Source organism: Rhopalosiphum padi, unplaced genomic scaffold (assembly GCF_020882245.1).
Source record: "Rhopalosiphum padi isolate XX-2018 unplaced genomic scaffold, ASM2088224v1 scaffold1, whole genome shotgun sequence".
In the NCBI taxonomy this organism is placed as follows: Eukaryota; Metazoa; Arthropoda; class Insecta; order Hemiptera; family Aphididae; genus Rhopalosiphum; species Rhopalosiphum padi.
Window position 1 is genome coordinate 2,223,450 of NW_026869996.1, and position 27,767 is coordinate 2,251,216.

General features: G+C 24.5%; 1 protein-coding gene across 1 annotated transcript; it reads left to right on the forward strand.

Moving 5' to 3' along the window:
• Window positions 1-6,666: 6,666 nt before the first annotated feature.
• Window positions 6,667-7,953, forward strand: LOC132931170 (uncharacterized). The gene has a single exon (XM_060997293.1). It carries the CDS (start codon window positions 6,889-6,891, stop codon window positions 7,951-7,953), a length of 1,065 nt encoding a protein of 354 aa, XP_060853276.1. The 5' UTR covers window positions 6,667-6,888.
• Window positions 7,954-27,767: the final 19,814 nt, after the last annotated feature.

Below are 27,767 nucleotides of genomic sequence, written 5' to 3' on the forward strand. Positions count from 1 at the left end.
TAATTTATTTGATGGATTTAAATCAATTATTATGGGGTTTTTTGATGAATTAATGGTTTTCTTAATACATTTTAAGGAAATTTCTGGTTTTTAATCATTTATTATGGGGGGTTGTTAAGGAAAAATGTTAAATTTAATATAATTGATGGATTTAAATCAATTATTATGGGGTTTTTTTGATGAATTAATGGTTTTTTTTTAATACATTTTAAGGAAATTTCTGGTTTATAATCATTTATTATGGGGGTTTGTTAAGGAAAAATGTTAAATTCAATTTATTTGATGGATTTAAAGCGGTTTTTATGGAGTTTTTTGATGAATAAATGGTTTTTTTAATACATGTTAAGGAAATTTCTGGTTTTTAATAATTTATTATGGGGGTTTGTTAAGGAAAAATGTTAAATTTAATTTATTTGATGGATTTAAAGCGGTTTTTATGGGGTTTTTTTGATGAATTAATGGTTTTTTTAATACATTTTAAGGAAATTTCTGGTTTTTAATCATTTATTATGGGGGGTTGTTAAGGAAAAATGTTAAATTTAATATAATTGATGGATTTAAATCAATTATTATGGGGTTTTTCGATGAATTAATGGTTTTTTTTAATACATTTTAAGGAAATTTCTGGTTTTTAATCATTTATTATGGGGGGGTTGTTAAGGAAAAATGTTAAATTTAATGTATTTGATGGTTTTAAATCGGTTATTATTGGGGGGTTGTTAAGGAAAAATGTTAAATTTAATGTATTTGATGGTGTTAAATCGTTTATTATTGGGGGTTGTTAAGGAAAAAACGTTAAATTTAATTTATTTGATGGATATAAATCAATTATTATGGGGTTTTTTTTGATGAATTAATGGTATTTTTAATACATTTTTAGCAAATTAATAGTTTTTAATCATTAATTTTGGGGGTTTTTTAAGGAAAAATGTTAAATATAATGTATTTGATGGTGTTTAAATCGTTTATTATTGGGGGGTTGTTAAGGAAAAATGTTAAATTTAATGTATTTGATGGTTTTAAATAGTTTTTTATTGGGGGTTGTTAAGGAAAAAACGTTAAATTTAATTTATTTGATGGATATAAATCAATTATTATGGGGTTTTTTGATGAATTAATGGTATTTTTAATAAATTTTTAACAAATTTCTGGTTTTTAATCATTTATTATGGGGGGTTGTTAAGGAAAAATGTTAAATTTAATATAATTGATGGATTTAAATCAATTATTATGGGGTTTTTTTGATGAATTAATGGTTTTTTTAATACATTTTAAGGAAATTTCTGGTTTTTAATCATTAATTTTGGGGGTTTTTTTAAGGAAAAATGTTAAATATAATGTATTTGATGGTGTTAAATCGTTTATTATTGGGGGTTGTTAAGGAAAAATGTTAAATTCAATTTATTTGATGGATTTAAAGCGGTTTTTATGGAGTTTTTTGATGAATAAATGGTTTTTTAATACATGTTAAGGAAATTTCTGGTTTTTAATAATTTATTATGGGGGTTTGTTGAGAAAAAATGTTAAATTTAATTTATTTGATGGATTTAAAGCGGTTTTTATGGGGTTTTTTGATGAATTAATGGTTTTTTTAATACATTTTAAGGAAATTTCTGGTTTTTAATCATTTATTATGGGGGATTGTTAAGGAAAAATGTTAAATTTAATATAATTGATGGATTTAAATCAATAATTATGGGGTTTTTTTGATGAATTAATGGTTTTTTTAATACATTTTAAGGAAATTTCTGGTTTATAATCATTTATTATGGGGGTTTGTTAAGGAAAAATGTTAAATTTAATGTATTTGATGGTTTTAAATAGTTTTTTATTGGGGGTTGTTAAGGAAAAACGTTAAATTTAATTTATTTGATGGATATAAATCAATTATTATGGGGTTTTTTTGATGAATTAATGGTTTTTTTAATACATTTTAAGGAAATTTCTGGTTTTTAATCATTTATTATGGGGGTTTGTTAAGGAAAAATGTTAAATTTAATGTATTTGATGGTTTTAAATAGTTTTTTATTGGGGGTTGTTAAGGAAAAACGTTAAATTTAATTTATTTGATGGATTTAAAGCGGTTTTTATGGGGTTTTTTGATGAATTAATGGTTTTTTTAATACATTTTAAGGAAATTTCTGGTTTTTAATCATTTATTATGGAGGGTTGTTAAGGAAAAATGTTAAATTTAATATAATTGATGGATTTAAATCAATTATTATGGGGTTTTTTAAATACATTTTAAGGAAATTTCTGGTTTATAATCATTTATTATGGGGGGTTGACAAGGAAAAATGTTAAATTTAATTTATTTGATGGATTTAAATCAATTATTATGGGGTTTTTTGATGAATTAATGGTTTTCTTAATACATTTTAAGGAAATTTCTGGTTTTTAATCATTTATTATGGGGGGTTGTTAAGGAAAAATGTTAAATTTAATATAATTGATGGATTTAAATCAATTATTATGGGGTTTTTTGATGAATTAATGGTTTTTTTTAATACATTTTAAGGAAATTTCTGGTTTATAATCATTTATTATGGGGGTTTGTTAAGGAAAAATGTTAAATTTAATGTATTTGATGGTTTTAAATAGTTTTTTTATTGGGGGTTGTTAAGGAAAAACGTTAAATTTAATTTATTTGATGGATATAAATCAATTATTATGGGGTTTTTTTGATGAATTAATGGTATTTTTAATACATTTTTAGCAAATTAATGGTTTTTAATCATTAATTTTGGGGGTTTTTTAAGGAAAAATGTTAAATATAATGTATTTGATGGTGTTATATCGTTTATTATTGGGGGTTGTTAAGGAAAAATGTTAAATTCAATTTATTTGATGGATTTAAAGCGGTTTTTATGGAGTTTTTTGATGAATAAATGGTTTTTTAATACATGTTAAGGAAATTTCTGGTTTTTAATCATTTATTATGGGGGGGTTGTTAAGGAAAAATGTTAAATTTAATTTATTTGATGGATTTAAAGCGGTTATTATTGGGGGTTGTTAAGGAAAAATGTTAAATTTAATGTATTTGATGGTGTTAAATCGTTTATTAGGGGGGGTTGTTAAGGAAAAATGTTAAATTTAATGTATTTGATGGTTTTAAATAGTTTTTTATTGGGGGTTGTTAAGGAAAAACGTTAAATTTAATTTATTTGATGGATATAAATCAATTATTATGGGGTTTTTTGATGAATTAATGGTTTTTTTAATACATGTTAAGGAAATTTCTGGTTTTTAATAATTTATTATGGGGGTTTGTTAAGGAAAAATGTTAAATTTAATGTATTTGATGGTTTTAAATCGGTTATTATTGGGGGTTGTTAAGGAAAAATGTTAAATTTAATTTATTTGATGGATATTAATCAATTATTATGAAGTTTTTTGATGAATAAATGGTTTTTTAATACATGTTAAGGAAATTTCTGGTTTTTAATAATTTATTATGGGGGTTTGTTGAGAAAAAATGTTAAATTTAATTTATTTGATGGATTTAAAGCGGTTTTTTATGGGGGTTTTTTTGATGAATTAATGGTTTTTTTAATACATTTTAAGGAAATTTCTGGTTTTTAATCATTTATTATGGGGGTTTGTTAAGGAAAAACGTTAAATTTAATTTATTTGATGGATATAAATCAATTATTATGGGGTTTTTTGATGAATTAATGGGTTTTTTTAATACATTTTAAGGAAATTTCTGGTTTTTAATCATTAATTATGGGGGTTGTTAAGGAAAAATGTTAAATTTAATTTATTTGATGGATTTAAATCAATTATTATGGGGTTTTTTGATGAATTAATGGTTTTTTTAATACATTTTAAGGAAATTTCTGGTTTTTAATCATTTATTATGGGGGGTTGATAAGGAAAAATGTTAAATTTAATTTATTTGATGGTGTTAAATCGTTTATTAGGGGGGGTTGTTAAGGAAAAATGTTAAATTTAATTTATTTGATGGATTTTAAAGCGGTTTTTTATGGAGTTTTTTGATGAATAAATGGTTTTTTTAATACATGTTAAGGAAATTTCTGGTTTTTAATAATTTATTATGGGGGTTTGTTGAGAAAAAATGTTAAATTTAATTTATTTGATGGATTTAAAGCGGTTTTTATGGGGGTTTTTTGATGAATTAATGGTTTTTTTAATACATTTTAAGGAAATTTCTGGTTTTTAATCATTTATTATGGGGGGGTTGTTAAGGAAAAATGTTAAATTTAATATAATTGATGGATTTAAATCAATTATTATGGGGTTTTTTTGATGAATTAATGGTTTTTTTAATACATTTTAAGGAAATTTCTGGTTTATAATCATTTATTATGGGGGTTTGTTAAGGAAAAATGTTAAATTTAATGTATTTGATGGTTTTAAATCGGTTATTATTGGGGGTTGTTAAGGAAAAATGTTAAATTTAATTTATTTGATGGATATTAATCAATTATTATGAAGTTTTTTGATGAATTAAATGTTTTTTTTAATATATTTTAAGGAAATTTCTGGTTTTTAATCATTTATTATGGGGGTTTGTTAAGGAAAAATGTTAAATTTAATGTATTTGATGGTTTTAAATAGTTTTTTATTGGGGGTTGTTAAGGAAAAACGTTAAATTTAATTTATTTGATGGATTTAAAGCGGTTTTTTATGGGGTTTTTTGATGAATTAATGGTTTTTTTTAATACATTTTAAGGAAATTTCTGGTTTATAATCATTTATTATGGGGGGTTGACAAGGAAAAATGTTAAATTTAATTTATTTGATGGATTTAAATCAATTATTATGGGGTTTTTTGATGAATTAATGGTTTTCTTAATACATTTTAAGGAAATTTCTGGTTTTTAATCATTTATTATGGGGGGTTGTTAAGGAAAAATGTTAAATTTAATGAAATTTGATGGTTTTAAATCGGTTATTATTGGGGGTTGTTAAGGAAAAACGTTAAATTTAATTTATTTGATGGATTTAAAGCGGTTTTTATGGAGTTTTTTGATGAATAAATGGTTTTTTTAATACATGTTAAGGAAATTTCTGGTTTTTAATAATTTATTATGGGGGTTTGTTAAGGAAAAATGTTAAATTTAATTTATTTGATGGATTTAAAGCGGTTTTTATGGGGTTTTTTGATGAATTAATGGTTATTTTAATACATTTTAAGGAAATTTCTGGTTTATAATCATTTATTATGGGGGTTTCTTAAGGAAAAATGTTAAATTTAATGTATTTGATGGATAATCTGTAGCTTTCGAAGAAAACTTCCTATAAATTATATCATAGACTGTATTCTTGCACGACGTAGTTGGTCGAAGTTTACAAACGCGACCAAAATTTGACGCCGTGAGTCGACTTCGACGTTCAACATGCCAAATTTGTGAATTGGCCTGATCTCTTGTTTTTTCTTCAATGGCTAACCGTTCATGTTTGTCCAATCGTAAGGCATTAATGAAATTTTCTTTCGTTTTTTCTAGTTCTTCTTTTGAAATATTATCTTCCGGTAATGGTTCAGCTAAACCATAATGTTGATCCGGGCCATTATTACACCTATTTTCCGAATTTCCAGGAAAAAGAAGTTTTTTAGATTTTGGCTGACATCTTTTCTTTTCACTCGATGCAAGAAATTTTTTCCCTATTTCCCCTAAAAAAAAACATAAATGTGTAAATGATTTAAAAATATTAAAATGATTTAAAAATAATGACTTGACATTTTTAAATACATATTTACGTTTTAAAAAATGTACGTTTTATAGGTGCCTATATCATTTTTCTTTAAATATTAATATATGTCATATTATTATTTACCTGGACTTATTTCATCGACCATATTTTTATGCATTAACCGGAGAAACTTTCCACCTGAGTTGCATGATATAACCGCAGCTTCAACTCGAGCATTATATGAATTTCTTTGGGAATAATTTATTCGTTTACCCGCTAAATATTTATTAATTACACTATTGAATTGTTCACATACGTTATTGTCAACATTCATCAGTAAACTATCAACATTTACTACTAAACGAGATATTAATTGGGATATATCGCTCACAAGCCCTGATCTTTCGGCATCTTCGATCATATTTTTTTCATTTCCTTGCGTACCCTTACAAAAGTATGATTCACATCGATCATGGGCTCCCAAAATGTGTCGAAAACTGTTATTTATATCTTGTCGTAATCCTTAAATAATATAATAATATTATAATACTATAATTGTGTTAATTTATAATGTTATCAAAAAAAAATAATTATAATAATTAACTTGCCTACTGATTTTTGGTAATCTGTTTGGCCTTGTAAACTATTACGATACTCAATTGCCTTAGTTATTGAAAATCTAAAGCATAATATATTTGATTTTAAATGTTTTCTTAACGAAATCGGATACTTGGTATTTAATGTCATAGCTACTAATTTTGTCCCATAATTTCGCAATAAATGGTTGCGACATTCTATTTTTATGACGGGTAGTCTAGGTCCATAAGCCATTATTTCAGCTAATCTTTTTGTAACGCTTGAGTCTCCGTCTCCTATGCATTTTTTCATTATATTTATAAGGAATTAACTAAAATTATATAGTTGAAAAAATATGCACGATTGTAAAACGTGGAGTAGCTTACCTATTAGTTTATTGTATTTTAGACCATGCATTTCTAAACTGTATGGACAAACAATCATTATAATTGTGAAGAACAAGATTTTGTTGTTCTATTTGACGGTCCAGCATCATTAATTACCTCGATCACTAACGACAACTCGACTTTATATACGTATATCGTAGAGACAGACAAAATAGTGTTTGCTCTCAAAAAAATTAAAAAAACATTCGCTTGTGAAATCCCTGTAATTCAAACAGAACATACACAATTACTCATTCTTACGGATACCATGTTTTTAAATAATTTTCATATAAAATCAATTTCTCCGCAAAACACTGATTTAATAGCGTATGTAAATACAAAATTTGTATACGTTGAAAATTTTTTTAAATCAACAATAACAGCATTATATAATGATTTATTACAAAAACAATGTGTGCTTGAACGGCAATTATTACAGCAAAGACTTACCTTAGCCTCAAACAATCTTCCCGAGTTTGCATATATTATGGGTGGAGGGCCTGGATTCACTGCCGTCAAGCACGCCGAAATAATTTATTTAATAAAATGTAAAAAAGTTAGTGTCGAGGTAACTAAAAAAGACACGTCGTGTTACAATGAATTAACAGTTTTGTATAATAACAAAACTTATTACATGGCTCCAAAAACGCATACTTTACAAAAATATGGAACGCAAATTAATTGCAATTCATTATTCCCACCTGCATTTAATTTAGATGGAAATTGGTATGGATTTTTTCCAAATATTCAAGAAATAAAAACGCCACAGAAATTAAAACCAAATACGGCATGGACGTGGACATACAAAAGCTTAGATTTTCTCATGAATTCCGGTATTTATACAAAAGATACAATGAAAGCTTTCCAACAACATATAATATATCCCCAAGAAGTGGACGCTGTCAAAAATAATATAATTAGACAATCTATGGGTTACGAAACAGTAAGCCAAGGCCTTCAATTTAAATATTTGATAGACGAGAATTCACTAGGAAAAATGGTTGAAGACAAATTATTTAAATTATGGGGTTGGTTTACTACAATTGGGACTTTTGTATCGGGGTTAATGGGGATATTGTTTGTCGTAAAAGTTACATTAACACTCGTCGATACGGGTATTAATATTACTTTTTTGTATAAAACTTTTGGGTGGAGTACGAAGCTTTTAGGTTGTTTTTTTTCTAGCATTACTCATCATTTAATACTTAGGTATAATAAAAATAACTATTCAAAAAATAAAGAGTTTGATGAAGACTCGTTAGAAATAAAAACCTTTCAATGTCAAAAAAATAAAATAAATATTTATCCAAATTTACAGCACGAAATGGTATAAAGTAAAAAAATGAAAAAATAATTATTTAAAATTTAAGTGATAAAAATCAGTATCAAATGTATTGATTAATAATTAATTTGTTTAATTTGTTTGTACATTTAATATTTTATTTATATTGTCATTATATTTGTAACGTATGTTTATATTTTTTGTATTGATGACGGCAATAAGCTATTATATTATCATTGAATTGTTATACATTAAATTTTGTTTCATTATTTTACATTTAATTATGACCTTTTTACATAATATATAATATGTATATGTACATTATAACTATAATGACATTTCATTAAAAAAATATATATTATAATATTATACGTAAGTTATCCATTATCTGTGAATACTAATATTAATTTAAATTATCAATTATAAAAATTATCTTTAATCTAAATGTTGTATTTAAATCAATTATATTATTAAAAATGTATACTATTATCGCAAGTTAAAAACCTAACAAATTGTATTGTCATTTATTAATTAACATACATTTATATGTATTTATATATATAATATATATTTATTATTTTATATGTCATATCTAAAGTAATAATGCAATAAATATAAATTAGAACTATGTTGTAAAAGAGATTGTTTAGTTAATTTATTTCGTTCCAGATTTTTGATATCTTTTTTTTCTATTTTATGTGATTTTTTAAAAATGTTAAAAATTTTGAAAATTTCAAATGCAAATATCTCCGGTTTGAAAAAAGAATTCAAAAATCTGGAACGAGATCATCTAGAGGAACTTCTCAAGTTTATTTTGGTGTATAAATCATGTTTCTACGACTATTGAGAGCTGAGGAAAATGGGAAATACGAAAGCATGTTTTTTACGGTCGATTTTTCGCTACCAGAACGGCCTCGTTTGTGAACGCGCGCCCGTATCATATTTAAATTACGTAAGTGACCGTATTGATACGAAACGTTCTAGACGGCGGTTCGTGAAATAATAATGTGCCGCTCCCGAGACTATTGCGCGTAGCCCCTCTTTGGTAAAAGTGGGCGTGGTTACGGGTGACCGCCGCCGCGGCGATATGAAATTCAATGCCATCTTTTGAGCGTTGTATACGTTTCACTTTTACCAGAACGGCCTCTTAAATTTAATTTATTTCATAGATTTATATCAATTATTATGGGGTTTTTTGATGAATTAATGGTTTTTTTAATAAATTTTAAGGAAATTTCTGGTTTTTAATCATTTATTATGGGGGGTTGTTAAGGAAAAATGTTAAATTTAATGTATTTGATGGTTTTAAATCGGTTATTATTGGGGGTTGTTAAGGAAAAATGTTAAATTTAATTTATTTGATGGATTTAAATCAATTATTATGGGGTTTTTTGATGAATTAATGGTTTTTTTAATACATTTTAAGGAAATTTCTGGTTTTTAATAATTTATTATGGGGGTTTGTTAAGGAAAAATGTTAAATTTTATTTATTTGATGGATTTAAATCAAGTATTATGGGGTTTTTTGATGAATTAATGATTTTTTTAATAAATTTTAAGGAAATTTCTGGTTTTTAATCATTTATTATGGGGGGTTGTTAAGGAAAAATGTTAAATTTTATTTAATTGATGGATTTTAAATCAATTATTATGAAGTTTTTTGATGAATTAATGGTTTTTTTAATACATTTTAAGGAAATTTCTGGTGTTTAATCATTTATTTTGGGGGTTTGTTATGGAAAAATGTTAAATTTAATGTATTTGATGGTTTTAAATCGGTTATTATTGGGGGTTGTTAAGGAAAAATGTTAAATTTAATTTATTTGATGGATTTAAATCAATTATTATGGGGTTTTTTGATGAATTAATGGTTTTTTTAATACATTTTAAGGAAATTTCTGGTTTATAATCATTTATTATGGGGGTTTGTTAAGGAAAAATGTTAAATTTAATGTATTTGATGGTTTTAAATAGTTTTTTATTGGGGGTTGTTAAGGAAAAACGTTAAATTTAATTTATTTGATGGATATAAATCAATTATTATGGGGTTTTTTGATGAATTAATGGTATTTTTAATACATTTTTAGCAAATTAATGGTTTTTAATCATTAATTTTGGGGGTTTTTTAAGGAAAAATGTTAAATATAATGTATTTGATGGTGTTAAATCGTTTATTATTGGGGGTTGTTAAGGAAAAATGTTAAATTCAATTTATTTGATGGATTTAAAGCGGTTTTTATGGAGTTTTTTGATGAATAAATGGTTTTTTAATACATGTTAAGGAAATTTCTGGTTTTTAATAATTTATTATGGGGGTTTGTTAAGGAAAAATGTTAAATTTAATTTATTTGATGGATTTAAAGCGGTTTTTATGGGGTTTTTTGATGAATTAATGGTTTTTTAATACATTTTAAGGAAATTTCTGGTTTTTAATCATTTATTATGGGGGGTTGTTAAGGAAAAATGTTAAATTTAATATAATTGATGGATTTAAATCAATTATTATGGGGTTTTTTCGATGAATTAATGGTTATTTTAATACATTTTAAGGAAATTTCTGGTTTATAATCATTTATTATGGGGGTTTGTTAAGGATAAATGTTAAATTTAATGTATTTGATGGTTTTAAATCGGTTATTATTGGGGGTTGTTAAGGAAAAATGTTAAATTTAATGTATTTGATGGTGTTAAATCGTTTATTAGGGGGGTTGTTAAGGAAAAATGTTAAATTTAATGTATTTGATGGTTTTAAATAGTTTTTTATTGGGGGTTGTTAAGGAAAAATGTTAAATTTAATTTATTTGATGGATATTAATCAATTATTATGAAGTTTTTTGATGAATAAATGGTTTTTTAATACATGTTAAGGAAATTTCTGGTTTTTAATAATTTATTATGGGGGTTTGTTGAGAAAAAATGTTAAATTTAATTTATTTGATGGATTTAAAGCGGTTTTTATGGGGTTTTTTGATGAATTAATGGTTTTTTAATACATTTTAAGGAAATTTCTGGTTTTTAATCATTTATTATGGGGGATTGTTAAGGAAAAATGTTAAATTTAATATAATTGATGGATTTAAATCAATTATTATGAGGTTTTTTGATGAATTAATGGTTTTTTTAATACATTTTAAGGAAATTTCTGGTTTATAATCATTTATTATGGGGGTTTGTTAAGGGAAAAATGTTAAATTTAATGTATTTGATGGTTTTAAATAGTTTTTTATTGGGGGTTGTTAAGGAAAAACGTTAAATTTAATTTATTTGATGGATATAAATCAATTATTATGGGGTTTTTTTGATGAATTAATGGTTTTTTTAATACATTTTAAGGAAATTTCTGGTTTTTAATCATTTATTATGGGGGATTGTTAAGGAAAAATGTTAAATTTAATATAATTGATGGATTTAAATCAATTATTATGAGGTTTTTTGATGAATTAATGGTTTTTTTAATACATTTTAAGGAAATTTCTGGTTTATAATCATTTATTATGGGGGTTGTTAAGGAAAAATGTTAAATTTAATTTATTTGATGGATTTAAATCAATTATTATGGGGTTTTTTGATGAATTAATGGTTTTTTAATACATTTTAAGGAAATTTCTGGTTTTTAATCATTTATTATGGGGGGTTGATAAGGAAAAATGTTAAATTTAATTTATTTGATGGTGTTAAATCGTTTATTAGGGGGGGTTGTTAAGGAAAAATGTTAAATTTAATTTATTTGATGGATTTAAAGCGGTTTTTATGGGGTTTTTTGATGAATTAATGGTTTTTTAATACATTTTAAGGAAATTTCTGGTTTTTAATCATTTATTATGGGGGGTTGTTAAGGAAAAATGTTAAATTTAATATAATTGATGGATTTAAATCAATTATTATGGGGTTTTTTGATGAATTAATGGTTTTTTTAATACATTTTAAGGAAATTTCTGGTTTATAATCATTTATTATGGGGGTTTGTTAAGGAAAAATGTTAAATTTAATGTATTTGATGGTTTTAAATCGGTTATTATTGGGGGTTGTTAAGGAAAAATGTTAAATTTAATTTATTTGATGGATATTAATCAAGTATTATGAAGTTTTTTGATGAATTAAATGTTTTTTTAATATATTTTAAGGAAATTTCTGGTTTTTAATCATTTATTATGGGGGTTTGTTAAGGAAAAATGTTAAATTTAATGTATTTGATGGTTTTAAATAGTTTTTTATTGGGGGTTGTTAAGGAAAAACGTTAAATTTAATTTATTTGATGGATTTAAAGCGGTTTTTATGGGGTTTTTTGATGAATTAATGGTTTTTTTAATACATTTTATGGAAATTTCTGGTTTTTAATCATTTATTATGGAGGGTTGTTAAGGAAAAATGTTAAATTTAATATAATTGATGGATTTAAATCAATTATTATGGGGTTTTTTAAATACATTTTAAGGAAATTTCTGGTTTATAATCATTTATTATGGGGGGTTGACAAGGAAAAATGTTAAATTTAATTTATTTGATGGATTTAAATCAATTATTATGGGGTTTTTTGATGAATTAATGGTTTTCTTAATACATTTTAAGGAAATTTCTGGTTTTTAATCATTTATTATGGGGGTTTGTTAAGGAAAAATGTTAAATTTAATGTATTTGATGGTTTTAAATAGTTTTTTATTGGGGGTTGTTAAGGAAAAACGTTAAATTTAATTTATTTGATGGATATAAATCAATTATTATGGGGTTTTTTGATGAATTAATGGTATTTTTAATACATTTTTAGCAAATTAATGGTTTTTAATCATTAATTTTGGGGGTTTTTTAAGGAAAAATGTTAAATATAATGTATTTGATGGTGTTAAATCGTTTATTATTGGGGGTTGTTAAGGAAAAATGTTAAATTCAATTTATTTGATGGATTTAAACCGGTTTTTTATGGAGTTTTTTGATGAATAAATGGTTTTTTAATACATGTTAAGGAAATTTCTGGTTTTTAATAATTTATTATGGGGGTTTGTTAAGGAAAAATGTTAAATTTAATTTATTTGATGGATTTAAAGCGGTTTTTATGGGGTTTTTTGATGAATTAATGGTTATTTTAATACATTTTAAGGAAATTTCTGGTTTATAATCATTTATTATGGGGGTTTGTTAAGGAAAAATGTTAAATTTAATGTATTTGATGGTTTTAAATCGGTTATTATTGGGGGTTGTTAAGGAAAAATGTTAAATTCAATTTATTTGATGGATTTAAATCAATTATTATGGGGTTTTTTGATGAATTAATGGTTTTTTTAATACATTTTAAGGAAATTTCTGGTTTTTAATCATTTATTATGGGGGTTGTTAAGGAAAAATGTTAAATTTAATTTATTTGATGGATTTAAATCAATTATTATGGGGTTTTTTGATGAATTAATGGTTTTTTAATACATTTTAAGGAAATTTCTGGTTTTTAATCATTTATTATGGGGGGTTGATAAGGAAAAATGTTAAATTTAATTTATTTGATGGTGTTAAATCGTTTATTAGGGGGGGTTGTTAAGGAAAAATGTTAAATTTAATTTATTTGATGGATTTAAAGCGGTTTTTATGGAGTTTTTTGATGAATAAATGGTTTTTTAATACATGTTAAGGAAATTTCTGGTTTTTAATAATTTATTATGGGGGTTTGTTGAGAAAAAATGTTAAATTTAATTTATTTGATGGATTTAAAGCGGTTTTTATGGGGTTTTTTGATGAATTAATGGTTTTTTAATACATTTTAAGGAAATTTCTGGTTTTTAATCATTTATTATGGGGGTTTGTTAAGGAAAAATGTTAAATTTATTGTATTTGATGGTTTTAAATCGGTTATTATTGGGGGTTGTTAAGGAAAAATGTTAAATTTAATTTATTTGATGGATATTAATCAATTATTATGAAGTTTTTTGATGAATTAAATGTTTTTTTAATATATTTTAAGGAAATTTCTGGTTTTTAATCATTTATTATGGGGGTTTGTTAAGGAAAAATGTTAAATTTAATGTATTTGATGGTTTTAAATAGTTTTTTATTGGGGGTTGTTAAGGAAAAACGTTAAATTTAATTTATTTGATGGATTTAAAGCGGTTTTTATGGGGTTTTTTGATGAATTAATGGTTTTTTTAATACATTTTAAGGAAATTTCTGGTTTTTAATCATTTATTATGGAGGGTTGTTAAGGAAAAATGTTAAATTTAATATAATTGATGGATTTAAATCAATTATTATGGGGTTTTTTAAATACATTTTAAGGAAATTTCTGGTTTATAATCATTTATTATGGGGGGTTGACAAGGAAAAATGTTAAATTTAATTTATTTGATGGATTTAAATCAATTATTATGGGGTTTTTTGATGAATTAATGGTTATTTTAATACATTTTAAGGAAATTTCTGGTTTTTAATCATTTATTATGGGGGGTTGTTAAGGAAAAATGTTAAATTTAATATAATTGATGGATTTAAATCAATTATTATGGGGTTTTTTGATGAATTAATGGTTTTTTTAATAGATTTTAAGGAAATTTCTGGTTTATAATCATTTATTATGGGGGTTTGTTAAGGAAAAATGTTAAATTTAATGTATTTGATGGATATAAATCAATTATTATGGGGTTTTTTGATGAATTAATGGTATTTTTAATACATTTTTAGCAAATTAATGGTTTTTAATCATTAATTTTGGGGGTTTTTTAAGGAAAAATGTTAAATATAATGTATTTGATGGTGTTAAATCGTTTATTATTGGGGGTTGTTAAGGAAAAATGTTAAATTCAATTTATTTGATGGATTTAAAGCGGTTTTTATGGAGTTTTTTGATGAATAAATGGTTTTTTAATACATGTTAAGGAAATTTCTGGTTTTTAATAATTTATTATGGGGGTTTGTTAAGGAAAAATGTTAAATTTAATTTATTTGATGGATTTAAAGCGGTTTTTATGGGGTTTTTTGATGAATTAATGGTTATTTTAATACATTTTAAGGAAATTTCTGGTTTATAATCATTTATTATGGGGGTTTGTTAAGGAAAAATGTTAAATTTAATGTATTTGATGGATTTAAATCAATTATTATGGGGTTTTTTGATGAATTAATGGTTTTCTTAATACATTTTAAGGAAATTTCTGGTTTTTAATCATTTATTATGGGGGGTTGTTAAGGAAAAATGTTAAATTTAATGAAATTTGATGGTTTTAAATCGGTTATTATTGGGGGTTGTTAAGGAAAAATGTTAAATTTAATGTATTTGATGGATAATCTGTAGCTTTCGAAGAAAACTTCCTATAAATTATATCATAGACTGTATTCTTGCACGACGTAGTTGGTCGAAGTTTACAAACGCGACCAAAATTTGACGCCGTGAGTCGACTTCGACGTTCAACATGCCAAATTTGTGAATTGGCCTGATCTCTTGTTTTTTCTTCAATGGCTAACCGTTCATGTTTGTCCAATCGTAAGGCATTAATGAAATTTTCTTTCGTTTTTTCTAGTTCTTCTTTTGAAATATTATCTTCCGGTAATGGTTCAGCTAAACCATAATGTTGATCCGGGCCATTATTACACCTTTTTTCCGAATTTCCAGGAAAAAGAAGTTTTTTAGATTTTGGCTGACATCTTTTCTTTTCACTCGATGCAAGAAATTTTTTCCCTATTTCCCCTAAAAAAAAACATAAATGTGTAAATGATTTAAAAATATTAAAATGATTTAAAAATAATGACTTGACATTTTTAAATACATATTTACGTTTTAAAAAATGTACGTTTTATAGGTGCCTATATCATTTTTCTTTAAATATTAATATATGTCATATTATTATTTACCTGGACTTATTTCATCGACCATATTTTTATGCATTAACCGGAGAAACTTTCCACCTGAGTTGCATGATATAACCGCAGCTTCAACTCGAGCATTATATGAATTTCTTTGGGAATAATTTATTCGTTTACCCGCTAAATATTTATTAATTACACTATTGAATTGTTCACATACGTTATTGTCAACATTCATCAGTAAACTATCAACATTTACTACTAAACGAGATATTAATTGGGATATATCGCTCACAAGCCCTGATCTTTCGGCATCTTCGATCATATTTTTTTCATTTCCTTGCGTACCCTTACAAAAGTATGATTCACATCGATCATGGGCTCCCAAAATGTGTCGAAAACTGTTATTTATATCTTGTCGTAATCCTTAAATAATATAATAATATTATAATACTATAATTGTGTTAATTTATAATGTTATCAAAAAAAAATAATTATAATAATTAACTTGCCTACTGATTTTTGGTAATCTGTTTGGCCTTGTAAACTATTACGATACTCAATTGCCTTAGTTATTGAAAATCTAAAGCATAATATATTTGATTTTAAATGTTTTCTTAACGAAATCGGATACTTGGTATTTAATGTCATAGCTACTAATTTTGTCCCATAATTTCGCAATAAATGGTTGCGACATTCTATTTTTATGACGGGTAGTCTAGGTCCATAAGCCATTATTTCAGCTAATCTTTTTGTAACGCTTGAGTCTCCGTCTCCTATGCATTTTTTCATTATATTTATAAGGAATTAACTAAAATTATATAGTTGAAAAAATATGCACGATTGTAAAACGTGGAGTAGCTTACCTATTAGTTTATTGTATTTTAGACCATGCATTTCTAAACTGTATGGACAAACAATCATTATAATTGTGAAGAACAAGATTTTGTTGTTCTATTTGACGGTCCAGCATCATTAATTACCTCGATCACTAACGACAACTCGACTTTATATACGTATATCGTAGAGACAGACAAAATAGTGTTTGCTCTCAAAAAAATTAAAAAAACATTCGCTTGTGAAATCCCTGTAATTCAAACAGAACATACACAATTACTCATTCTTACGGATACCATGTTTTTAAATAATTTTCATATAAAATCAATTTCTCCGCAAAACACTGATTTAATAGCGTATGTAAATACAAAATTTGTATACGTTGAAAATTTTTTTAAATCAACAATAACAGCATTATATAATGATTTATTACAAAAACAATGTGTGCTTGAACGGCAATTATTACAGCAAAGACTTACCTTAGCCTCAAACAATCTTCCCGAGTTTGCATATATTATGGGTGGAGGGCCTGGATTCACTGCCGTCAAGCACGCCGAAATAATTTATTTAATAAAATGTAAAAAAGTTAGTGTCGAGGTAACTAAAAAAGACACGTCGTGTTACAATGAATTAACAGTTTTGTATAATAACAAAACTTATTACATGCCTCCAAAAACGCATACTTTACAAAAATATGGAACGCAAATTAATTGCAATTCATTATTCCCACCTGCATTTAATTTAGATGGAAATTGGTATGGATTTTTTCCAAATATTCAAGAAATAAAAACGCCACAGAAATTAAAACCAAATACGGCATGGACGTGGACATACAAAAGCTTAGATTTTCTCATGAATTCCGGTATTTATACAAAAGATACAATGAAAGCTTTCCAACAACATATAATATATCCCCAAGAAGTGGACGCTGTCAAAAATAATATAATTAGACAATCTATGGGTTACGAAACAGTAAGCCAAGGCCTTCAATTTAAATATTTGATAGACGAGAATTCACTAGGAAAAATGGTTGAAGACAAATTATTTAAATTATGGGGTTGGTTTACTACAATTGGGACTTTTGTATCGGGGTTAATGGGGATATTGTTTGTCGTAAAAGTTACATTAACACTCGTCGATACGGGTATTAATATTACTTTTTTGTATAAAACTTTTGGGTGGAGTACGAAGCTTTTAGGTTGTTTTTTTTCTAGCATTACTCATCATTTAATACTTAGGTATAATAAAAATAACTATTCAAAAAATAAAGAGTTTGATGAAGACTCGTTAGAAATAAAAACCTTTCAATGTCAAAAAAATAAAATAAATATTTATCCAAATTTACAGCACGAAATGGTATAAAGTAAAAAAATGAAAAAATAATTATTTAAAATTTAAGTGATAAAAATCAGTATCAAATGTATTGATTAATAATTAATTTGTTTAATTTGTTTGTACATTTAATATTTTATTTATATTGTCATTATATTTGTAACGTATGTTTATATTTTTTGTATTGATGACGGCAATAAGCTATTATATTATCATTGAATTGTTATACATTAAATTTTGTTTCATTATTTTACATTTAATTATGACCTTTTTACATAATATATAATATGTATATGTACATTATAACTATAATGACATTTCATTAAAAAAATATATATTATAATATTATACGTAAGTTATCCATTATCTGTGAATACTAATATTAATTTAAATTATCAATTATAAAAATTATCTTTAATCTAAATGTTGTATTTAAATCAATTATATTATTAAAAATGTATACTATTATCGCAAGTTAAAAACCTAACAAATTGTATTGTCATTTATTAATTAACATACATTTATATGTATTTATATATATAATATATATTTATTATTTTATATGTCATATCTAAAGTAATAATGCAATAAATATAAATTAGAACTATGTTGTAAAAGAGATTGTTTAGTTAATTTATTTCGTTCCAGATTTTTGATATCTTTTTTTTCTATTTTATGTGATTTTTTAAAAATGTTAAAAATTTTGAAAATTTCAAATGCAAATATCTCCGGTTTGAAAAAAGAATTCAAAAATCTGGAACGAGATCATCTAGAGGAACTTCTCAAGTTTATTTTGGTGTATAAATCATGTTTCTACGACTATTGAGAGCTGAGGAAAATGGGAAATACGAAAGCATGTTTTTTACGGTCGATTTTTCGCTACCAGAACGGCCTCGTTTGTGAACGCGCGCCCGTATCATATTTAAATTACGTAAGTGACCGTATTGATACGAAACGTTCTAGACGGCGGTTCGTGAAATAATAATGTGCCGCTCCCGAGACTATTGCGCGTAGCCCCTCTTTGGTAAAAGTGGGCGTGGTTACGGGTGACCGCCGCCGCGGCGATATGAAATTCAATGCCATCTTTTGAGCGTTGTATACGTTTCACTTTTACCAGAACGGCCTCTTAAATTTAATTTATTTCATAGATTTATATCAATTATTATGGGGTTTTTTGATGAATTAATGGTTTTTTTAATAAATTTTAAGGAAATTTCTGGTTTTTAATCATTTATTATGGGGGGTTGTTAAGGAAAAATGTTAAATTTAATGTATTTGATGGTTTTAAATCGGTTATTATTGGGGGTTGTTAAGGAAAAATGTTAAATTTAATTTATTTGATGGATTTAAATCAATTATTATGGGGTTTTTTGATGAATTAATGGTTTTTTTAATAAATTTTAAGGAAATTTCTGGTTTTTAATCATTTATTATGGGGGGTTGTTAAGGAAAAATGTTAAATTTAATGTATTTGATGGTTTTAAATCGGTTATTATTGGGGGTTGTTAAGGAAAAATGTTAAATTTAATTTATTTGATGGATATTAATCAATTATTATGAAGTTTTTTGATGAATTAATGGTTTTTTTAATACATTTTAAGGAAATTTCTGGTGTTTAATCATTTATTTTGGGGGTTTGTTATGGAAAAATGTTAAATTTAATGTATTTGATGGTTTTAAATCGGTTATTATTGGGGGTTGTTAAGGAAAAATGTTAAATTTAATTTATTTGATGGATTTAAATCAATTATTATGGGGTTTTTTGATGAATTAATGGTTTTTTTAATACATTTTAAGGAAATTTCTGGTTTTTAATAATTTATTATGGGGGTTTGTTAAGGAAAAATGTTAAATTTTATTTATTTGATGGATTTAAATCAAGTATTATGGGGTTTTTTGATGAATTAATGGTTTTTTTAATAAATTTTAAGGAAATTTCTGGTTTTTAATCATTTATTATGGGGGGTTGTTAAGGAAAAATGTTAAATTTAATTTAATTGATGGATTTAAATCAATTATTATGGGGTTTTTTAAATACATTTTAAGGAAATTTCTGGTTTATAATCATTTATTATGGGGGGTTGACAAGGAAAAATGTTAAATTTAATTTATTTGATGGATTTAAATCAATTATTATGGGGTTTTTTGATGAATTAATGGTTATTTTAATACATTTTAAGGAAATTTCTGGTTTTTAATCATTTATTATGGGGGGTTGTTAAGGAAAAATGTTAAATTTAATATAATTGATGGATTTAAATCAATTATTATGGGGTTTTTTGATGAATTAATGGTTTTTTTTAATACATTTTAAGGAAATTTCTGGTTTATAATCATTTATTATGGGGGTTTGTTAAGGAAAAATGTTAAATTTAATGTATTTGATGGTTTTAAATAGTTTTTTATTGGGGGTTGTTAAGGAAAAACGTTAAATTTATTTTATTTGATAGATATAAATCAATTATTATGGGGTTTTTTGATGAATTAATGGTATTTTTAATACATTTTTAGCAAATTAATGGTTTTTAATCATTAATTTTGGGGGTTTTTTAAGGAAAAATGTTAAATATAATGTATTTGATAGTGTTAAATCGTTTATTATTGGGGGTTGTTAAGGAAAAATGTTAAATTTAATTTATTTGATGGATTTAAAGCGGTTTTTATGGGGTTTTTTGATGAATTAATGGTTTTTTAATACATTTTAAGGAAATTTCTGGTTTTTAATCATTTATTATGGGGGGTTGTTAAGGAAAAATGTTAAATTTAATATAATTGATGGATTTAAATCAATTATTATGGGGTTTTTTCGATGAATTAATGGTTTTTTTAATACATTTTAAGGAAATTTCTGGTTTTTAATCATTTATTATGGGGGGGTTGTTAAGGAAAAATGTTAAATTTAATGTATTTGATGGTTTTAAATCGGTTATTATTGGGGTTTGTTAAGGAAAAATGTTAAATTTAATGTATTTGATGGTGTTAAATCGTTTATTAGGGGGGGTTGTTAAGGAAAAATGTTAAATTTAATGTATTTGATGGTTTTAAATAGTTTTTTATTGGGGGTTGTTAAGGAAAAACGTTAAATTTAATTTATTTGATGGATATAAATCAATTATTATGGGGTTTTTTGATGAATTAATGGTTTTTTAATACATGTTAAGGAAATTTCTGGTTTTTAATAATTTATTATGGGGGTTTGTTAAGGAAAAATGTTAAATTTAATGTATTTGATGGTTTTAAATCGGTTATTATTGGGGGTTGTTAAGGAAAAATGTTAAATTTAATTTATTTGATGGATATTAATCAATTATTATGAAGTTTTTTGATGAATAAATGGTTTTTTAATACATGTTAAGGAAATTTCTGGTTTTTAATAATTTATTATGGGGGTTTGTTGAGAAAAAATGTTAAATTTAATTTATTTGATGGATATAAATCAATTATTATGGGGTTTTTTGATGAATTAATGGGTTTTTTAATACATTTTAAGGAAATTTCTGGTTTTTAATCATTTATTATGGGGGTTGTTAAGGAAAAATGTTAAATTTAATTTATTTGATGGATTTAAATCAATTATTATGGGGTTTTTTGATGAATTAATGGTTTTTTAATACATTTTAAGGAAATTTCTGGTTTTTAATCATTTATTATGGGGGGTTGATAAGGAAAAATGTTAAATTTAATTTATTTGATGGTGTTAAATCGTTTATTAGGGGGGGTTGTTAAGGAAAAATGTTAAATTTAATTTATTTGATGGATTTAAAGCGGTTTTTATGGAGTTTTTTGATGAATAAATGGTTTTTTAATACATGTTAAGGAAATTTCTGGTTTTTAATAATTTATTATGGGGGTTTGTTGAGAAAAAATGTTAAATTTAATTTATTTGATGGATTTAAAGCGGTTTTTATGGGGTTTTTTGATGAATTAATGGTTTTTTAATACATTTTAAGGAAATTTCTGGTTTTTAATCATTTATTATGGGGGGTTGTTAAGGAAAAATGTTAAATTTAATATAATTGATGGATTTAAATCAATTATTATGGGGTTTTTTGATGAATTAATGGTTTTTTTAATACATTTTAAGGAAATTTCTGGTTTATAATCATTTATTATGGGGGTTTGTTAAGGAAAAATGTTAAATTTAATGTATTTGATGGATATAAATCAATTATTATGGGGTTTTTTGATGAATTAATGGTATTTTTAATACATTTTTAGCAAATTAATGGTTTTTAATCATTAATTTTGGGGGTTTTTTAAGGAAAAATGTTAAATATAATGTATTTGATGGTGTTAAATCGTTTATTATTGGGGGTTGTTAAGGAAAAATGTTAAATTCAATTTATTTGATGGATTTAAAGCGGTTTTTATGGAGTTTTTTGATGAATAAATGGTTTTTTAATACATGTTAAGGAAATTTCTGGTTTTTAATAATTTATTATGGGGGTTTGTTAAGGAAAAATGTTAAATTTAATTTATTTGATGGATTTAAAGCGGTTTTTATGGGGTTTTTTGATGAATTAATGGTTTTTTAATACATTTTAAGGAAATTTCTGGTTTTTAATCATTTATTATGGGGGTTTGTTAAGGAAAAATGTTAAATTTTATTTATTTGATGGATTTAAATCAAGTATTATGGGGTTTTTTGATGAATTAATGGTTTTTTTAATAAATTTTAAGGAAATTTCTGGTTTTTAATCATTTATTATGGGGGGTTGTTAAGGAAAAATGTTAAATTTAATTTAATTGATGGATTTAAATCAATTATTATGGGGTTTTTTAAATACATTTTAAGGAAATTTCTGGTTTATAATCATTTATTATGGGGGGTTGACAAGGAAAAATGTTAAATTTAATTTATTTGATGGATTTAAATCAATTATTATGGGGTTTTTTGATGAATTAATGGTTTTCTTAATACATTTTAAGGAAATTTCTGGTTTTTAATCATTTATTATGGGGGGTTGTTAAGGAAAAATGTTAAATTTAATATAATTGATGGATTTAAATCAATTATTATGGGGTTTTTTGATGAATTAATGGTTTTTTTAATACATTTTAAGGAAATTTCTGGTTTATAATCATTTATTATGGGGGTTTGTTAAGGAAAAATGTTAAATTTAATGTATTTGATGGTTTTAAATAGTTTTTTATTGGGGGTTGTTAAGGAAAAACGTTAAATTTATTTTATTTGATAGATATAAATCAATTATTATGGGGTTTTTTTGATGAATTAATGGTATTTTTAATACATTTTTAGCAAATTAATGGTTTTTAATCATTAATTTTGGGGGTTTTTTAAGGAAAAATGTTAAATATAATGTATTTGATGGTGTTAAATCGTTTATTATTGGGGGTTGTTAAGGAAAAATGTTAAATTTAATTTATTTGATGGATTTAAAGCGGTTTTTATGGGGTTTTTTGATGAATTAATGGTTTTTTAATACATTTTAAGGAAATTTCTGGTTTTTAATCATTTATTATGGGGGGTTGTTAAGGAAAAATGTTAAATTTAATATAATTGATGGATTTAAATCAATTATTATGGGGTTTTTCGATGAATTAATGGTTTTTTTAATACATTTTAAGGAAATTTCTGGTTTTTAATCATTTATTATGGGGGGGTTGTTAAGGAAAAATGTTAAATTTAATGTATTTGATGGTTTTAAATCGGTTATTATTGGGGTTTGTTAAGGAAAAATGTTAAATTTAATGTATTTGATGGTGTTAAATCGTTTATTAGGGGGGGTTGTTAAGGAAAAATGTTAAATTTAATGTATTTGATGGTTTTAAATAGTTTTTTGTTGGGGGTTGTTAAGGAAAAACGTTAAATTTAATTTATTTGATGGATATAAATCAATTATTATGGGGTTTTTTGATGAATTAATGGTTTTTTTAATACATTTTAAGGAAATTTCTGGTTTTAAATCGTTTATTATTGGGGGGTTGTTAAGGAAAAATGTTAAATTTAATTTATTTGATGGATTTAAATCAATTATTATGGGGTTTTTTGATGAATTAATGGTTTTTTAATACATTTTAAGGAAATTTCTGGTTTTTAATCATTTATTATGGGGGGTTGATAAGGAAAAATGTTAAATTTAATTTATTTGATGGTGTTAAATCGTTTATTAGGGGGGGTTGTTAAGGAAAAATGTTAAATTTAATTTATTTGATGGATTTAAAGCGGTTTTTATGGAGTTTTTTGATGAATAAATGGTTTTTTAATACATGTTAAGGAAATTTCTGGTTTTTAATAATTTATTATGGGGGTTTGTTGAGAAAAAATGTTAAATTTAATTTATTTGATGGATTTAAAGCGGTTTTTATGGGGTTTTTTGATGAATTAATGGTTTTTTAATACATTTTAAGGAAATTTCTGGTTTTTAATCATTTATTATGGGGGGTTGTTAAGGAAAAATGTTAAATTTAATATAATTGATGGATTTAAATCAATTATTATGGGGTTTTTTGTTGAATTAATGGTTTTTTTAATACATTTTAAGGAAATTTCTGGTTTATAATCATTTATTATGGGGGTTTGTTAAGGAAAAATGTTAAATTTAATGTATTTGATGGTTTTAAATCGGTTATTATTGGGGGTTGTTAAGGAAAAATGTTAAATTTAATTTATTTGATGGATATTAATCAATTATTATGAAGTTTTTTGATGAATTAAATGTTTTTTTAATATATTTTAAGGAAATTTCTGGTTTTTAATCATTTATTATGGGGGTTTGTTAAGGAAAAATGTTAAATTTAATGTATTTGATGGTTTTAAATAGTTTTTTATTGGGGGTTGTTAAGGAAAAACGTTAAATTTAATTTATTTGATGGATTTAAAGCGGTTTTTATGGGGTTTTTTGATGAATTAATGGTTTTTTTAATACATTTTAAGGAAATTTCTGGTTTATAATCATTTATTATGGGGGGTTGTTAAGGAAAAATGTTAAATTTAATATAATTGATGGATTTAAATCAATTATTATGGGGTTTTTTGATGAATTAATGGTTTTTTTAATACATTTTAAGGAAATTTCTGGTTTATAATCATTTATTATGGGGGTTTGTTAAGGAAAAATGTTAAATTTAATGTATTTGATGGTTTTAAATAGTTTTTTATTGGGGGTTGTTAAGGAAAAACGTTAAATTTATTTTATTTGATAGATATAAATCAATTATTATGGGGTTTTTTGATGAATTAATGGTATTTTTTAATACATTTTTAGCAAATTAATGGTTTTTAATCATTAATTTTGGGGGTTTTTTAAGGAAAAATGTTAAATATAATGTATTTGATGGTGTTAAATCGTTTATTATTGGGGGTTGTTAAGGAAAAATGTTAAATTTAATTTATTTGATGGATTTAAAGCGGTTTTTATGGGGTTTTTTGATGAATTAATGGTTTTTTAATACATTTTAAGGAAATTTCTGGTTTTTAATCATTTATTATGGGGGGTTGTTAAGGAAAAATGTTAAATTTAATATAATTGATGGATTTAAATCAATTATTATGGGGTTTTTCGATGAATTAATGGTTTTTTTAATACATTTTAAGGAAATTTCTGGTTTTTAATCATTTATTATGGGGGGGTTGTTAAGGAAAAATGTTAAATTTAATGTATTTGATGGTTTTAAATCGGTTATTATTGGGGTTTGTTAAGGAAAAATGTTAAATTTAATGTATTTGATGGTGTTAAATCGTTTATTAGGGGGGGTTGTTAAGGAAAAATGTTAAATTTAATGTATTTGATGGTTTTAAATAGTTTTTTGTTGGGGGTTGTTAAGGAAAAACGTTAAATTTAATTTATTTGATGGATATAAATCAATTATTATGGGGTTTTTTGATGAATTAATGGTTTTTTTAATACATTTTAAGGAAATTTCTGGTTTTAAATCGTTTATTATTGGGGGTTGTTAAGGAAAAATGTTAAATTTAATTTATTTGATGGATTTAAATCAATTATTATGGGGTTTTTTGATGAATTAATGGTTTTTTAATACATTTTAAGGAAATTTCTGGTTTTTAATCATTTATTATGGGGGGTTGATAAGGAAAAATGTTAAATTTAATTTATTTGATGGTGTTAAATCGTTTATTAGGGGGGGTTGTTAAGGAAAAATGTTAAATTTAATTTATTTGATGGATTTAAAGCGGTTTTTATGGAGTTTTTTGATGAATAAATGGTTTTTTAATACATGTTAAGGAAATTTCTGGTTTTTAATAATTTATTATGGGGGTTTGTTGAGAAAAAATGTTAAATTTAATTTATTTGATGGATTTAAAGCGGTTTTTATGGGGTTTTTTGATGAATTAATGGTTTTTTAATACATTTTAAGGAAATTTCTGGTTTTTAATCATTTATTATGGGGGGTTGTTAAGGAAAAATGTTAAATTTAATATAATTGATGGATTTAAATCAATTATTATGGGGTTTTTTGTTGAATTAATGGTTTTTTTAATACATTTTAAGGAAATTTCTGGTTTATAATCATTTATTATGGGGGTTTGTTAAGGAAAAATGTTAAATTTAATGTATTTGATGGTTTTAAATCGGTTATTATTGGGGGTTGTTAAGGAAAAATGTTAAATTTAATTTATTTGATGGATATTAATCAATTATTATGAAGTTTTTTGATGAATTAAATGTTTTTTTAATATATTTTAAGGAAATTTCTGGTTTTTAATCATTTATTATGGGGGTTTGTTAAGGAAAAATGTTAAATTTAATGTATTTGATGGTTTTAAATAGTTTTTTATTGGGGGTTGTTAAGGAAAAACGTTAAATTTAATTTATTTGATGGATTTAAAGCGGTTTTTATGGGGTTTTTTGATGAATTAATGGTTTTTTTAATACATTTTAAGGAAATTTCTGGTTTATAATCATTTATTATGGGGGGTTGACAAGGAAAAATGTTAAATTTAATTTATTTGATGGATTTAAATCAATTATTATGGGGTTTTTTGATGAATTAATGGTTTTCTTAATACATTTTAAGGAAATTTCTGGTTTTTAATCATTTATTATGGGGGGTTGTTAAGGAAAAATGTTAAATTTAATGAAATTTGATGGTTTTAAATCGGTTATTATTGGGGGTTGTTAAGGAAAAATGTTAAATTTAATGTATTTGATGGATAATCTGTAGCTTTCGAAGAAAACTTCCTATAAATTATATCATAGACTGTATTCTTGCACGACGTAGTTGGTCGAAGTTTACAAACGCGACCAAAATTTGACGCCGTGAGTCGACTTCGACGTTCAACATGCCAAATTTGTGAATTGGCCTGATCTCTTGTTTTTTCTTCAATGGCTAACCGTTCATGTTTGTCCAATCGTAAGGCATTAATGAAATTTTCTTTCGTTTTTTCTAGTTCTTCTTTTGAAATATTATCTTCCGGTAATGGTTCAGCTAAACCATAATGTTGATCCGGGCCATTATTACACCTATTTTCCGAATTTCCAGGAAAAAGAAGTTTTTTAGATTTTGGCTGACATCTTTTCTTTTCACTCGATGCAAGAAATTTTTTCCCTATTTCCCCTAAAAAAAAACATAAATGTGTAAATGATTTAAAAATATTAAAATGATTTAAAAATAATGACTTGACATTTTTAAATACATATTTACGTTTTAAAAAATGTACGTTTTATAGGTGCCTATATCATTTTTCTTTAAATATTAATATATGTCATATTATTATTTACCTGGACTTATTTCATCGACCATATTTTTATGCATTAACCGGAGAAACTTTCCACCTGAGTTGCATGATATAACCGCAGCTTCAACTCGAGCATTATATGAATTTCTTTGGGAATAATTTATTCGTTTACCCGCTAAATATTTATTAATTACACTATTGAATTGTTCACATACGTTATTGTCAACATTCATCAGTAAACTATCAACATTTACTA